The sequence below is a fragment of the Odontomachus brunneus genome, unplaced genomic scaffold, assembly GCF_010583005.1.
Source record: "Odontomachus brunneus isolate Ranch 3 - 2012 unplaced genomic scaffold, Obru_v1 Obru_scaffold_163, whole genome shotgun sequence".
Taxonomy (NCBI): Eukaryota; Metazoa; Arthropoda; class Insecta; order Hymenoptera; family Formicidae; genus Odontomachus; species Odontomachus brunneus.
In genome coordinates, this window is record NW_022639613.1 from 118,132 (window position 1) to 134,779 (window position 16,648).

General features: G+C 36.0%; 2 protein-coding genes and 1 long non-coding RNA gene across 7 annotated transcripts in view; 1 reads left to right on the forward strand and 2 right to left on the reverse strand.

The window, feature by feature from the left end:
- Positions 1-16,648, reverse strand: part of LOC116850987 — a 168,008-nt gene that overhangs the window by 102,716 nt on the left and 48,644 nt on the right. The gene's annotated exons all lie outside the window — the stretch shown is intronic.
- LOC116850988 (carbohydrate sulfotransferase 11) overlaps positions 1-16,648 on the forward strand; it is a 94,476-nt gene that overhangs the window by 60,890 nt on the left and 16,938 nt on the right. Inside the window, exons 5-6 of the mRNA XM_032829927.1 lie at positions 6,851-7,030; positions 7,204-7,361. Coding sequence (XP_032685818.1) covers positions 6,851-7,030; positions 7,204-7,361 — 338 coding nt within the window. The remainder of the gene's footprint in view (positions 1-6,850; positions 7,031-7,203; positions 7,362-16,648) is intronic.
- LOC116850989 overlaps positions 1-16,648 on the reverse strand; it is an 84,293-nt gene that overhangs the window by 32,409 nt on the left and 35,236 nt on the right. The window lies entirely within an intron of this gene.

Sequence of the window (16,648 nt, forward strand, 5' to 3'; positions counted from 1 at the left end):
CCCTCTTAACTCGAAAAGTACTTGACGAAAAAATACTTAAGTATAGTGTTTTGGAAAGCTCTCGAGATAAGCTACAAGAATATACAATAAAAAATGGGGGTATCCATTTAAAAACATCATTGTGACCTTGACCTGATCTTTATGACGCAACTCAAGGTCAAACTGCTAATATCATAAAATAGATCTTTTTAAACCCTACAACTTTTGTATTTAACATTTTTTTATACAACGCTTTGTTTTCGAGATATTCAGGTGTTCCGGTATATAATATTCACCCTGTATGTCCGACAATACGAAAAAAAAAAAAAAAACATTGCACGCCGTTGCCTCGTCGGCCGGACTCGAATGTTCGCCGCGGGCGCAAAAAGGACCGGCGCAAGAGTCTTAGTCCGCTCAGCTACGCCGCTTCGGTGAAAATGTCACGTTATGCCTTATATGGGGTACGGCTCTGAGATTCTAACTTTGCATCGCAATACTTCGAAAACGAAGGTCCACCCAAATCCTTTTAGGGTTTTGATACTTTATATTACGGCTATCGAACGCGCTATGCCTCGTTCCGAAATCAATTTTTAAGTTGGCGTCATCTCCTTGTCAAATTAAGTGAGATTAGTTGTCACACGTGATAGCTACGTGAGTCCGTCACGTAGCTATCACGTGACATAAAAGCATGTAAGTATACATAATGATATATTATGTTATACATATTATATATATAACAGTCTATGTAATGTTCTACAGAGAGATCTGAAAGCTATTATTACAAAGTTTATGAGAATTATTATCTTCTTAGTTCAATGATTGTTTATTGCACCTTATGGATTATAAAGTATTACTAACTTTAATAAAATATTTAAAACCTTAAAACAGAAATAATTTGTCTCATTTTCTTTACATAAAAGACATATGACAACTAATCTTAGGTAAAGGGTGAATAGTCATACTAGCACGACTTTGCTTACAACAATATTTTGATATATAAATATATATAATATATATAATATATATAAGGATATTTTTTCTCTTTCATCAAGATTGTATTGGGTGTACAACTTAGTTCGGTCCGTTTTCAAAAGATGGCTCTAGGTGCTATAAATGGTTGACGGCGACAGCTGATTTTTGCTGTATCGTGAAGTGTTAACATCTGTCAACCAAATATTGTTTACAAGCCTTTGAGTTTTGCACAAGTTTAATTTTTACTGCGTTGAAAATGTCGAGTTTCGTTCCAAATAAGCACCATTTGCGGGAAGTTTTGATTTTCTGTTTCAATTGGAAGAAAAGTGCAGCTGAAGCGCATCGAATGCTTGTGGAAGTTTATGGTGAATCTGCACCGTCGGATAAATCTTGCAGAGAATGGTTTCGACGATTTCAAAGTGGTGATTTTAGTGTTGAAGACAAAGAGCGTTCGGGTCAACCGAAAAAGTTTGAAGATGAAGAATTAGAAACATTACTCGATCAAGATTCGTGTCAAACGCAAAAAGAGCTCGCAAGAACATTGGAAGTTACTCAACAAGCTATTTCGAAACGACTCAAAGCCGCGGGATACATCCAAAAGCAAGGAAATTGGGTCCCATACGAATTGAAACCGAGAGATATCGAACGACGATTTTGCATGTCCGAAATGTTGCTTGAACGGTACAAAAAGAAGTCTTTTCTGCATCGAATCATTACCGGGGACGAAAAATGGATTCACTACGACAACCCGAAACGCAAAAAATCGTATGTAAAGCCCGGCCAACCGGGAACATCAACGCCGAAGCCGAATATCCATGATGCCAAGGTAATGCTCTGTATTTGGTGGGATCAGAAGGGTGTGATCCACTATGAGCTGCTAAAACCTGGTCAAACCATCACGGGAGACTTCTACAGGCGACAATTGATCCGTTTAAAGCGAGCTATAGCCGAAAAACGTCCAGAATATGCGACCAGACACGAGTCCATAATCTTTCACCATGACAACGCTCGGCCTCATGTTGCTGTTCCGGTTAAAAACTATTTGGAAAATAGCGGATGGGAAGTTCTGGCTCACCCGCCTTATAGCCCAGACCTTGCCCCTTCCGACTACCATTTGTTTCGATCGATACAGAACGCTTTGACTGGAATACACTTCACTTCAGAACAGGGTATCAAAAATTGGCTCGATTCATTCTTGGCTTCAAAAGATGAACGCTTCTTCCGCGACGGAATCCATAAATTGCCCGAAAGATGGGAAAAAGTAGTGGCTAGCGATGGACAATACTTTCAATAATGTATTAATTCATTTTATCATTCAAATAAATGCGTTTTTCAAACAAAAAAACGGACCGAATTAAGTTGTACACTCAATATCTATTTGAAAATGTGTACAATATTAACAAATATTGCACACATCTTTTTTCTTATTCAGTAAAAAATGTGACAACCATACTCGATTTCCTTTATATAACAGCGATTCATTTCATAGTCTATTAAAACAGTCTCTCATATAGTGCATGCTTGTTAACTATGAATTTAAGTCAAAGTAACCGTTGATAATAGTGACAGTGATGGTTTTACGCATTGATGTAGGAATATAAGGATGGAGTGTAATCTCGGAGGGGTGAAGCCACAGAGAGAGGGGGACGAGGTAAAAACTGTGCCTGGTTTTGATTGGTTTTTACTATGCGCAAGCGTAATAGTACCGTCTTTGCATCCATAGGTTTGTTCTTTCCAGCTACACTATTGTACTGGTGCAATAAGTTAGAATGAGACAAATATATTTTATTTCACTTGAATTTATTGCACCAGTGTAGCAGTGCAATTGAAAAAAACAAACCACATGTTAGCGTCCACTAACGTCTGAGTACGTGTGAGGAGGTTAGCAAATATTGTCTTATTGTTTATTGTTAATAAATCGTTGGAGTAATGGTGCAATGTTGTGTTCTTTTTTGCAAAAGCAGATCGGACTGCCAAAATTGGGAAAAAGTAAAGTAAAAAAAAATCACATTTTATAGTTAAGATAACCTTTTAATGATTATGAACTGTTAATGAAAAACTGTTTTTAAATATTCTTCACAGTATTCCAAAAGATAATATGCTTCATAAATTTTGGCTTGATATATTACATATTAAATCAATATCGAATTCATCCCGCGTTTGCTCTCTGCACTTTAACAAAGATTACTAACAGTATTTACTCATTTACTAACAGTGGCTCTATGTGTATATGTACAATTAAGCGGAATGCATTGCCAAGAGTAAGATCTTTACTCGACAAATTTTTAACTTTGATTTTTTCGAAAACGAAGCTGCAATAAAAAAATATTCTTTTTTTACTTATTTTTGCATAGAATCGCCTCCTACCCATTATATTATTATTAATTTTTCACGTATTATTCTGAATTATATGTTCATGTTCTTAATACTTCGTTTATAATTGGCGGTACTGCGCATGAGTACAACTCAACCAATCAAATTCAGGCAGTTTTAGAGATATCTCATCCCTCAAATCGGCTTCACCCCCCTTGCTCATAAACTCAGCTTACGCTCTATCCTTATATTCCTACATCCATGATTTTACGTGATATTCTAAAACTCTACGATTTTCAAATTTTGAAAAAAATGTATAAGAAACAATGATATCGTTAAACGGATTTTAAATATCGTCGAAATTGTACCGCCAAAAACATTGTTGTGAGATATAACGCATCGTTCATGTATAATTGTTGTGACAAAATTGCTTTTTCTCCGTCAGTTTTGTTTTACAAATAAACCTTTCATATATTTTAATAGGACGCGAATTTAACACCAGAAGAGAAAATATTGGAGCAGATCGCTGCAGCGGAAACCGAGCAACGTTTAATAGTTAGACGGAAATTCCTGGCGGAAAAATGCGCCGAAGAAGGACTCGATCGTCCTGGTAACGATTCACTTCACAGGCCAAATGCCTGGGAGTTCCTTGTAAATAAAGAATATCACCTTATATGGTGTAATGTTTTCAAAGCGGCTTCCACGTCGTGGATGTATAATTTCAATTTACTCGCAGGGTAAGTCCCATCATTATTTATATTACTTACAAATGAGTTCTTAAGCGGCAAAAATAAGAATAATGAAAATAGAATGCAACATATTAATATGTTTTCTATACGTTTTCTATATGTTATATATATGTTCTATATATTTTCTCTATATGTTATAAACTACAAAATATAATTATTAAGATACAGAAGTTAAGAAAAAGAAAGAGATAAAAATAGTACTATAAATAAAACTGTTATTCCTAAAATTTGCCAAATTCTCTATTTCTATTATCTAACCTCTATTTCTATTATCTTTACATATCGTTATATATCCGAAAGAGAGAAATGCTGGATTAAATTAACTGAATTAACTGGACCTGATTGCAAACAATCAAGTCGATAAATAATTGCGATAGCGCTAACATTGCAGATATAGTCCGCAATTCCTGAAAGCTTCAAAGGCAGTGCCGGTTTCGTTGGCTAGACAGAGGTATCCTAGACACACTGCGGAGGAATTAACTAAATTTCTGAACGACAGTATTAGTTTCTTGATAGTGCGACATCCATTCGAAAGATTGCTAAGTGCCTACCGGGACAAATTGGAACACAGTCTACCGCACACGTTTCACAGCAATCTTGGTGCACATATAGTTTGGCATTACAGAGCAAAGGTAACATTACCAAGTGTATACCTATGAAATGCAGATTTTTTAAAGGAAAAATACATGTTAATTTGAAGTGAATGGTTAAAGCTATTTATTTGAAGTATGCGCTACAACTTTTTCCCATCTTTTTGGCAAAAGATGGATTCCGCGACGATAGAAACTTTCATATTTCGAAGCAAACCATGAATCGATCCATTTTTTCACTTCTTCGAAATTAGCGAAGTGCTGCTCAGCCAATCCGTGCGCCATCGACCGGAATAAGTGATAGTCCGAAGGAGCAATGTCCGGCGAATACGGCGGGTGAGGTAGCACATCTCAATTCAATTCTCTTAAAGTTTCCTTGACAACTTTTGTGATGTGGGCTGGCGCATTGTCATGTAGCAAAATCATTTTTCCATGTCTTTGGGTCCATTCCGAACGTTTTGTGATCAATGCATGGTTCAAATTAATCATTTGTTATCGGTAGCGAGCAGCATTAACCGTTTCACCAGATTTGAGAAGTTCATAATAAATAACACTCTTTTGATCCCACCAAACACAGAACATTGTCTTCTTTCCGAAGCGATTTGGTCTTGCAGTCGATGTTGGCCTGGATCAACCCATGATTTTCTTCGTTTGGGATTCTCGAAATATATCTATTTTTTTATCACCTGTGATGATTCAATACAGAAAACTCTTCCGTTGATGTCTTTTCAGCAGGAGTTCGCTAGTGACTTTTCGATTCTCCATCTGTCTTTCAGTCAAATCGTGTGGTACCCATTTTCCTTCTTTTTGAATCTTTCCCATTGCGTGTAAACGCTCGCTAACACCTTTTTGAGTCACATTTAATACTTCCGCCAATTGTGATTGAGTTTGAGTGGAGTCTTCGTCCAACAATGCTTGCAATACTGCATCTTCAAATTTTTTCAGTGGTTTTCCCTTAGCCTTGTTTTTCACATCAAAATCACCAGTTTTGAATCGATTGAACCAAGTGTTCACAAGTGTCTTGAGATGGTGCATGTTCGCCGTAAGCTTCTACAAGTATTCGATAAATTTGAACAGCGATTTTCTTCAAAATGAAGTAATGAATCAAAACCTCCCGCAAATGGTCTTTTTTGGTACAAAATTCGACATTTTCAAAGCAGAAAAAGACTATGATATTTACACTCTCACAATTTTCCACATGTATGGTTTTGTAGGTTAGGAATAGCCAAATAAAATACTATATATGTCAAATCACTACGCGTAAGAACGTATGTGTGGCACCATGTATTAGGAAAATCCGCATTTCATAGGTATACACCTGGTATTAGTAACAATTAAGATATTATTAACAATTTTCTATAGTAATAGCATTCTTAATCAAAGTTAAAAGAGAGTTATTTACACATGCAAAACAGATTTATCTTTGAATTCGAAAACTATGACATTTTAACAAAAGCTCCGTTTGTGTCATTCTGAAAATACTATAATGTATAATAGCTTCTGATGTATAATAGCTTTTTAGCAAATACGTTCCTATCTTATGTAAAGAAAGAATGTCAACAAGATTAACATTTTAGATTTGGTTTCTGGGTTTGAGCTGCGTGGATTCATCTTTGTTTGATTCCGACGTTTCGCGAATATTTCAGTCCGTTTGATGGCATCGGGTCGTTCCTCCCTAATGAAGCGGACTGAAATATTCGCGAAACGTCGGAATCAAATAAAGATGAATTCAGGCGGCTCAAACCCGAAAACTAAATCTAATATGCATGGACACCGCAAAAGCTTAAAAAATCAAGATTAACATTGGTTAGGTTGAGTGAACGTTCCCTCAACTCTCTTTCCCATTTATAAATAAAAACTCCCGCTCAGAGAAAGAAGCTGAAAATTATTAACTAATGGTATTATGTACATAACGAGTATTATGTACACATACACACACACACGCGCGCGCGCGCGCGTATTTCATTTTTACAAACTTCCAATTTTTTTAGAACTTGACAGTTACTAAAGTTTTCCTTGTCAGATTTGAAAATTTGAACGTATTGTAATAATTTAAATTAACAAATTGTTGGCTCCAAGCGAGGACTATTAAAATTAATGTCTAATTTTATAATGAAATATAGAATCCAAAGACGAATACCAGACAAGGACTAAAATTTGAACGTATTGTAATAATTTAAATTAACAAATTGTTAGCTCCAAGCGAGGACTATTAAAATTAATGTCTAATTTTCTAATGAAATATAGAATCCAAAGACGAATACCAGACAAGGGCCAAGATATCCTGTCTTCGAAGAATTCGTACGATGGCTGTTGTGTCAATGGAAAGCGGGGAATGATCTGGATATGCATTGGACACCAGTGGTGAATTTTTGCACACCTTGCCAAGTGCGATTTGATGTGATAGCTAAATTCGAAACATTGCACGTGAGTGATAAAATCATCGTCGTCAGTACTAAAGACAATGTAATACACGAATAATTTATGCTTTGTGCTTATAATTTAAAAGAAAGTCCAGTTTACAAAATGTTAAACCTATAAAATTTATCTTAGTAAGCACTTTTTAAAAATTATCCTTAAATTACGTTCTTATATTACAGGATGACCAAGACTATCTGATAAAACAAGCACATGTAGGACACATTATCAAACCGGAATGGAAAAATCCAACTAGAGGTGTCCAGACGAAAGACGTTATAAAAAATTATTTTATACAATTATCTAAGACGCAGATAAATGAACTTTACGAAATGTTCAGGTATGTATGGTAATAATGAACAATGCTAAAAATGAACAGTTATGTAGAAAATATATGAAGTTCTATTTAAAATTCTTTATTACAATATGATAAATTGGATTTATATGTCTTGTACGGTAATTGTGCAGAAAAGAACCAACTCAATCGATTTCGATAGCTTTGAAATGTGTTATTAAGGTTATAATTTTTAGTAATTTTTAAAAGGTTTTAGGCATTGTTCTTTGTTTATTAAAAAATTATTAAGAAAAGAAGTTTGAAGAAAATACCAGTTAACATCAATCCTCAAGGATATAGTCCTTGTTTCAAAATTAAAATGTTCGCTTGTTAATTTTTTATAATTTATATTTTATAATTTCGTGCAGGAAGAATAGGTTATATCAGTTCCAATGATTTTGAAATATGTTGGAGAATGAAAATCTATTATTGTTTTTTAAACAAAATTAAAAGTCATTTGTTGCTAACTTGTTTATTAAAAGTTATTAACAAAAGTTAAAAATATTTGATAATTAGGACTGAGAACTATGATTTTAACACGCCAAGGCCAAGAACTAAAAGTTACTCTTAAAAACGAAAAGAAAATAACAAGTTTCAATTATAACTGCGACTAAATCTTTATTACTAATCTTCAGATATTAGATACATTATTATAATAGTATTAAAGAAAGTAATCCATTTACCATAATCAGATTTTGGACCTATATGTCGCTTACTCTTCTCATTCCAAACACTCCTCTATTAATCAAGCGCCTAGCATGATAGTATAGTATATGCCGGTCTATCGACAAGAGTCACAGGCGTAATAGATGAGGAAAGCATCATCGTATAGTGCTCAAAAGTGTATTTTATTTATTGGGATTGTAAGTTATAAATTTTCAAAAGATAAAATGCATCTTTTTGGTACAAGATATAACTCGGGTACGCCAAGTTTTTGAATTCCGATGTTAAGTTTTACTTAATTTTCTCATCTAGATATTTCAGCGTCATTATTGAAATTTTACTTAAATTTTATCAAAGTTTATACTTCACTTTGATCAAATTTTATTTAAACAAAGAAACGACGAATCAAAGACACTTGGCGATTTTAATTGATTTTATTTCTGTTTTCGATGATAGTGTACAAGTCTCTTATAAAATTGTTGTCCTATTATACAGTTTTTTACATAAGGAGTTTCTTTTTTTTTCTATTAATACACTCATTCGACGCGTATTTGTTCCTACTTTTTCGCCTTATTGAAATATGTATGATAAATCTCAGATTAAAATTGAAACAGTGAGGATTAGCAAACTTTCCTATGCAAAATATATTTTAACTTATAACTACACACGTAAGTTTTTGTATTTATTTCTTTCCATTTAGCAGATATATCTTGCATGAAAGTATATTTCAATCTTCAATGTTTTAATTTTAAATATAATCTTCAATTTTTTTAAGTACAATCTTCAATATTTTAATTTTAGTTTATTTTATTTATAGTTTAGTTTATTTTTATTTTAAGAAGATCGTTATTTTAGTTTATTTTATTTTAAGAGAATCGTCATTTTAGTAAGATGAAAAATTTCAATTCCACAAAGCGATTTTTAAAGTCGATTTTCTCGAAAACAAAGCCTTATATGAAAAAACTTCATTCTACGTTTATGACATATTTTTCATATGTTATTTCATATGTTATATTAGGTGAAGTAAAAAGTTCTGAGCGTTTTTTCGCTTTATTTCGATGATGAAATTAACATAGTTAGGATTATCCGATTTCGATCAAATATGCGCCGTTTTGTTCGATAACTTTTGTCCATTTTGAAGGCAATTTCATAATTCCGCAATTGAAGAAGTCCTCGTCCCTATTGATAAAAAACTTGACCAGCTCATTTTCACAAGCCTCTCTTGAGGCCAGTTTTGTACCATCAAGAAAATTTTGCAAATGCTTGAAAAGGTGATAATCGCTTGGTGCCAAGTCTGGACTATACGGCGGGTGCAATAGAACCTCCCATCCAAGCTCTCGGAGCTTCTGGCGCGTCGTTAATGATGTGTGCGGCCTGGCGTTGTCTTGATGGAACACAACACTCTTCCTATTGGCCAATTCTGGCCGCTTCTGGTCGATCGCCTGCTTCAATCTGGTCAGTTGTTGACAGTAGAGGTCCGAATTGAGTGTTTGGCCCGATGGGAGCAGCTCATAGTGGATGATTCCTTTCCAATCCCACCAAACACACAGCAAAACCTTCTTGGCCGTTAATCCGGGCTTGGCGATCGTTTGGGCCGGCTCACCGCGATTGGACCACGATCTTTTTCGGCTGTTGTTCTCGTATGTGACCCATTTTTCATCACCAGTCACCATCCGCTTCAAAAATGGGTCGATTTCGTTACGTTTCAGCAAAGAATCGCAGGCATCAATTCGGTCCAAAAGGTTCTTTTGCGTCAATTCGTGTGGCACCCATACATCGAGCTTCTTCTTGAGACCAGCCTTATGCAAATGGTTCCAAACGGTTTTCTGGCTAATCTTCAGTTCCTGGGCAATGGAATAAGTGCTCACATGCCGGTCCGACTCGACGATTTCCATGATTTTATCGACATTTTCGACGATTGGCCTACCAGAGCGTGCCTCATCTTCGACGTCCATATTACCAGAACGGAATCGTTGGAACCACCGCTTTGCTGTTGCATTCGATACTGTATTGGGTCCATAAACAGCACAAATTTTTTTGGCCGGCTGCTCCGCCTTTTCACTTTGGTCGTAGTGGTAGAAGAATGTATCGAATTTTCTCTTTTTTTACCTCCATTTTGAAACGCTGTAACACACAACTGGCTTGATCAAACACAAAACTGTCACAGAACTTTTTTTGAAGCGTAATGTCACCTTTAAATCGCTGTATAGTATGACCCGATGCGATGTATACATCGTGAGATATGGCTCACTAAAGACATTTAGCGGAAAACGCTCAGAACTTTTTACTTCACCTAATATAAAATCATCTCTTTCCTGATTGTACCAGTTACGGAACACCCTACGTCTGTGAAGTTGGCATTTTTTGTAAAAAATTTTGAACTATTTTTGATAAGAAAAAAACTATATATGTTTTAAACTGTCGCCGAAAATAGGAGTTGAAGGAAACGCCTCGCCGCGATGCTAGTACTCTCTACACAGTGCCTTTCAACAGCTTCGTTGTTATTATTGCTGTTTGTTTCTAACGCACTCTATTTGCTTCGAGATCGTCGTATCGTAAACATATCTCCTCATATTGACTTTGTTCCCAACATTAGTTGCTTAATTTCATAACGGCATATAGGTATTTATATCTTTTTGTATTTTCCTCTCTCTGTGTTTAAATGTGGGCCTTTTTGACTTATTTTGTTTTTTATTCAATTTTTTTTGTTTTTTTTTGTTAAATTTTTTTTTATTCAAATTAAGCATTCAATTTAACTGGTGCCACATTGTCTATCTAAACGTTCTTGGCCACATTACATTATTGGTTTGACCATACAGAGAGGAGTAATAGCTTTTGTTTGTATGTGAATGTCGACTTTTGTTCCAATTCGCGGTTTTTATTTTACTTGAGTGCGTTTCTTTAAGTTTTGGTCTTCCGTAACGGTTGACCCTTGTGCTTGAACTTTTATTTCTTTTCCATTGTATTTTCTGAAAAGGACCCAAATCAGGTTGAAACATAAACCGATATTGTAGTCTTTGTTACATTGTAATATATTGATTACACTTTTACATATGTGCGTGGCTCTTAAATACTCTTTCCTTTTACCTTTTTTTTTATATTTTTATATCTAAAAAAATAATTACTTAATATTATTTTAATTTTAATATTTATATATAATTTTTCAAAGTAAATATTACTTATTACTGTTTTTACTACTTTAGAAAATAAAAGGTCAGAAAACATTCACAACATTGTAAATAGTTAATAATAAGAAACACTACTGTTCTAGTTTTTCAATTGAACTGTAAGGATGTTACGTACCGTTAATTCTTACCATCTATAAATTGATACGTGTATAAAAAATCATGCTATTTACACATAGCAGCACAGAATTCATACGATGGATAAGCAAACACACATGCGCGAGCGCTTACACACACACACATGAAGCTCACGTATTAATCACGGTTATTTTGTGGGTACTTCTGCTAGTTGTTTAGACTAGAGTTAGTCTGAGCAGAGTTTGTCACAATTGCGGTTTTATCAAAATCCTGTAAAAGAAAAAAATATTTTTAATCTCTCTCTTTGTCTATCTGCGAGAGAGAAGGACATATATTCAATCTTTCTCTTTGTCTATTTCTCCTTAACGTAACCTAAACCTACTGCGATAGGAGTATTGTGATTGAATATTGTGTAGGATTTGATAAAACAGTGGACCAATCAAAAGTTGCTCTTTTTGGGCCAAACTCTGCTTAGAGTAACTTTAGTCTAAACTAGAAAGAAACCTGAGAGCGGTTATTGGACGAAAGTGGATGTCTATCCTGATGCGCCCCTGACAAAATGGACAGCAATTACGTTACGCTTGGTAAAGGTACATGGTTCGTGTAATATGGTTTGCGTCCGTGATATGATTTATATCCGAATTACTGAAACGGAAGTTAGTCAAAATGTGATATATAGACAATTCAGATAAGGACCAACAATTAATTATTCTAGCTTTGTTTTACCACCGGTGAGCAAATCACGCGACGATAGACACGAGATAAGTTACTGGCAATGTTGTCACGACGCAACATCTCACATCACCCATATCGTGTTGCTAGATGTTGTTTCACGCATAGATCAGGAAAGAAAAATTGAACGTCTCTCAAAATCAAAGATTGCTATCCTTTAAGACCTATTGTCCATGTATGCCCATCTCCATCGTTCACCCGATAATGACAAGCTTACAGAAATTTTTTACCTAAAATTCAGCTTAATTGAACTACCGAGAGTCAAGATATTATTGCAAAATGATGACCTTGAAAAAAAACCGAAATATATTTTAATTGCATGTATCATACACTTATATTGAGTATTTGTTCACCAAAATAATATTTTTCTTCTCTTTATATGTATATATATAATCTCTTTGTATAAATATATATCAAAATAACGCTTTCGTATATTCATTCAGTTCGTCATAAAAAATTGTGAAAAAGCAAGCACGATTTTCAGGCAATCTGACCCTCTAGTTCCTTTAAGCACTCCTTCTCCGACCACTTAGCACGCGTTTTTCCTTAATATTTCCTTAATTTCCAATTAATTTTTCGATTATTATTACGAATATCGCAAAACAGTATAGGACTTTTATTTTTACCTCGACCCGCTCTACGTTCTCATAAAAGTTTCGTAGATTGTTCTGGGATACTTTGTGTGTGTGTGTGTGTGTGTGTGCGCGCGCGCGCGTGTGCGTGCGTGTGTGTGTGCGTGTGTGCGGGGTTATGTTTTTAGTTTTTTTTATTTTGTATTTTATTTACTTCTAGTTGTTTAAATAATATATTTAATTATATTATTTAATATTATATTTTTATAATATATTTTTAAACAAATTAGTAATTTAATTTTAAGTTAAAAAATGTATCATTATTTGAGCTTTAAAGCTCAAATAATTACATATATTTTTTTAACTTACAATTAAACTACTAATTTGTTTAAAAATATATTTATTTAAAAAACTAAAAGTAAAGCACTTTCCTAGTCTTCAAACAAGTTCGATGTTTTTGTATATATGGTGTCCAAAAATTACAGTTATTTTATGCAATTTTAACTTTTTTTGTTAATAACTTTTTAACAAACAACGACCGACTTTCTGAAGATTACTCAGGAGAGTGATCTTTATAACATATGTTAAGGTCAAGGTTATCGGAGGTGCTGCTTATAGCTCTATGTTATCATCTCATTTTTTCCAAAATTTAATCGCGACAATTTTCTAGTATTATGTATGGATGGATATGGTATTCGATGTTCTTTATGTTTGTCCTAACAAAAAATCAAATATTTGCAAAGATAATGAGTAGGGGAAAGAAGGTTCAAAAATTTTTTATTTTTGCAAAATTTTAATACACTTGCAAAGTGTATAAAATATTCTACACTTTTATATAAACCATTTTTTCATATGCCTCGTATTTTAGGAAATATTCGCTAAAAATAAAAATGTTATGTTTTTTCGAGGAGTGGTTTCAGCCCCTAAAATCGAAATTTAGCATAAACAAAAAATAGTTTTATGTTATGGGTGTACTACTCCACTTGCACACAATGTTTTAGAATTTTTTGAATTTTCGGGTTGCCTATTGTTCCGTACGGACGCTGTCATCCACACGGATAGAGTACGGCGGTCGGCCGCGCGCCAGGCGCGTTCCGCTCGCGGGCCGCTACGCAGCGGCGAGCCGAGTCGGGGCCATCGCTCGCAGTTAAATTTCGGTTCGGCGCCTATATAAAACGCCGCGGGCGACGGCTCTAAGCTTTTGATTGCCGGTGCGCATCATGGTCACTGCCTTAGCAAGGTAGTAGGTATTCTTTTGCATCTCTGCATTGATCTCCACGGTCTTCTTGAGTGCGCTTGCACGTTGGGCTATTGCCTTTAGAGTATCTAAAGACACGTTGGCATTGTAGTAGGAGATAGTTAGATAACTCCACGGATCTCCACCTTCTCGATACGATCGGCGTTTACGAGAGAGGTTCGCGCGTCCTTTCCGGATTACCTCGAAGCCTCCAACGCGGTGGACGCTTCCCTTCGCGATATCTCACGTCTTGCAGATATCGTGCATCAGTTCGACAGCAGGCGTTACTATCGCACGACTCCGCGCGAGTCTTCGTTCTCTTCGAGAACTCCTTCGCTGCCAGGGACGCAGCTCTCACGCGAGCCACGCTTGCTATTGCTCCGCGGCTAGGGACGCAGTTCTCACGCGAGCTACGCTTGCTATTGCTCCGCTGTCAGGGGCGCAGCTCTCATGCGAGTCACGCTCGCTATTGCTCCGCTGCTAGGGACGCAGCACTCACACGAACCAAGTTCGCTTATAAGTCGACTCAAGACTTATACGGCGTCGCGTACGCGACTCAGCACGCGAGTTACGCTCGCTTCTAAGTCCACACAAGACTTAGCCGCTGCCAAGGGGCAGCCCTCAGGCGAGCTCCACTCGTCTTTACCTTGCTGCCCGGGCGCAGCCTCCACGCGAGCCACTAAGTCGACACGGGACTTAGTCTCCGTCGGACACGCGACAGTATTATCCCTTCGACAAGGGGGACTTCTAGCGCGGAGGCGCTTGGAAGCGGTGAACTACCGCAGGGCCACCGCCTCGATTGAAACAGCTCGCCCAATCCGAGTCGGCGACCCACGACAAGCGGAGGCGAGTTTACTCGCCTCCCTAGGAAGATCGAGAATCGCTTGCGCCCCATGTCATCTCACGGGACCGCTGGATAGCAGACTATCGGCGACGAAGACCGCGATCTCCACGCGACGAGGAGAACTCGAGCCGCATCTAGCAACACGAACCGGCCGCTCTCCATCCTAGGGCCGTTCGAAATATCAGATCCTTCGAGCCGGATATGAAACAACTGGTCCTTCGAGCTGGATTCGAAACACCTATGTTTTTAGTAGTTCAGATAGGAATCATATCATGCACCGTTATCGTAATCAACGTAATTCATTTTTTCAGGAGCCACTTCATTTCCTCAAAATAGATCCAGTTTCGTAACCGCTCTGAGACTTCTTTCTTTCTTCTTTCCGCTCTGAGACTTCTTTCTCTATTTCCTGGATTTCTATACTAGCCTACACCGGAGCAGCGGAGCAGAAGGCAATATTACGATTTCCAAAATACCAAGTTTTGACTTGCAGATTTGTCATCTACAGGTTATTAGAAACAAAAGTTTAAAAGTGGTGAAAGTGGTGAAAGTGGCGATTTAGCTTAATTTAGGAGATATAAAGATTTTTAGATGCAATTTGCGAAAATATCGATAACGATGCGTTTTTGCAGACTACTTTTTTCACGTTATTACGAATAATATAGTGGTAAATTAGGTGGTAATTATAGTTTATAATATAGACTAACCTAACCTAATACCTAAACTTAAAATGCAGAACGGAATATAATTTACTCAAAGAGTGCCGCACGCACGGTGACGCTGCTACGACTTCGTTCTTGCGTTCTCGTGACTTCGTGTGTCACTTTTTTATTAAATTATATTCCATCCGGATCTATTCATCGATAAAATTGGCTGCTATGAAAGTTAGGAAAATTGTCACATTGACGACAAACAGCGACATGCACATGAACAAAAGAGGATCTAGAGGGCGAAGCCCTTGGACAGGAGGGCCGAAGGGAGAGGGAGGGCAAAGATGTATAGCAACATTCTAATAAAAAAAAAAGAAAAATGTACACATTATATGGCGTGTCATGCGTATGTTGTTTTGGGTATAATTCATATGTTCTACGTACGGGTCTTTGTTAATCTTTTTAGTATCCATCTTAGTAGTAGTGAACTCATCATACATATTCACACATACATTCGTATATACATTCAGAGTGTCCCGAAACTACCGGATGTTATTTTAATGACTTAAATTCTTTAGAACATTTTGAAACGAAAACTTTCATACAAAAATGTGGAGGCTATAATAGTTTTCAAACGTGAAGCGATTATATTTCACCAATAACATGGCTGAGATTTCGCGCGCTTAAGCACATCGAAATGACGAGTGATAAAGGTCGCTTCATGAATGTCACTTTTCGCTTCTATGAATGTCACTTTTTTACGATATTATGATCATTGTATAAATTTACAATAACGTCATATGTTTTACCGCTTTTATATGCATTGCATTAGTATATTTTTTATACGAATAATAGTTGTAAGACATCTTATATGATTCAAGTAAAAATGAAATATTTAACTTAATCTGTCAAAGTGTCGATCAATTATTACCATGAAGGTGTCCGCTATTCTATATGGCGTGTGGTACCTTTATCACTTGTCATTTCGACGTGCCTGAGCGCGTCCTGTTATTGGTGAAATATAATCGCTTCCTGATAATGCAAACTGCAACGTTTGCGAAACGTCGGCATATCGCTGATTCAAGACACGGCTCCATTTCGGAAGCTATATCTAGACATTGTATCAATGGCCGTGAAAGCTTTAAATCTAGTATAATCGCTTCCCGTTTGAAAACTATTATAGTCTAGACATTTTTGTATAAAAGTTTTCGTTTTAAAATGTTCTAAAAAATCTGCCATTAAAATAACATCCGGTAGTTTCGGGACACCCTGTATATATATATATATATATATATATATATATATATATATATATATATATATATATATATATAT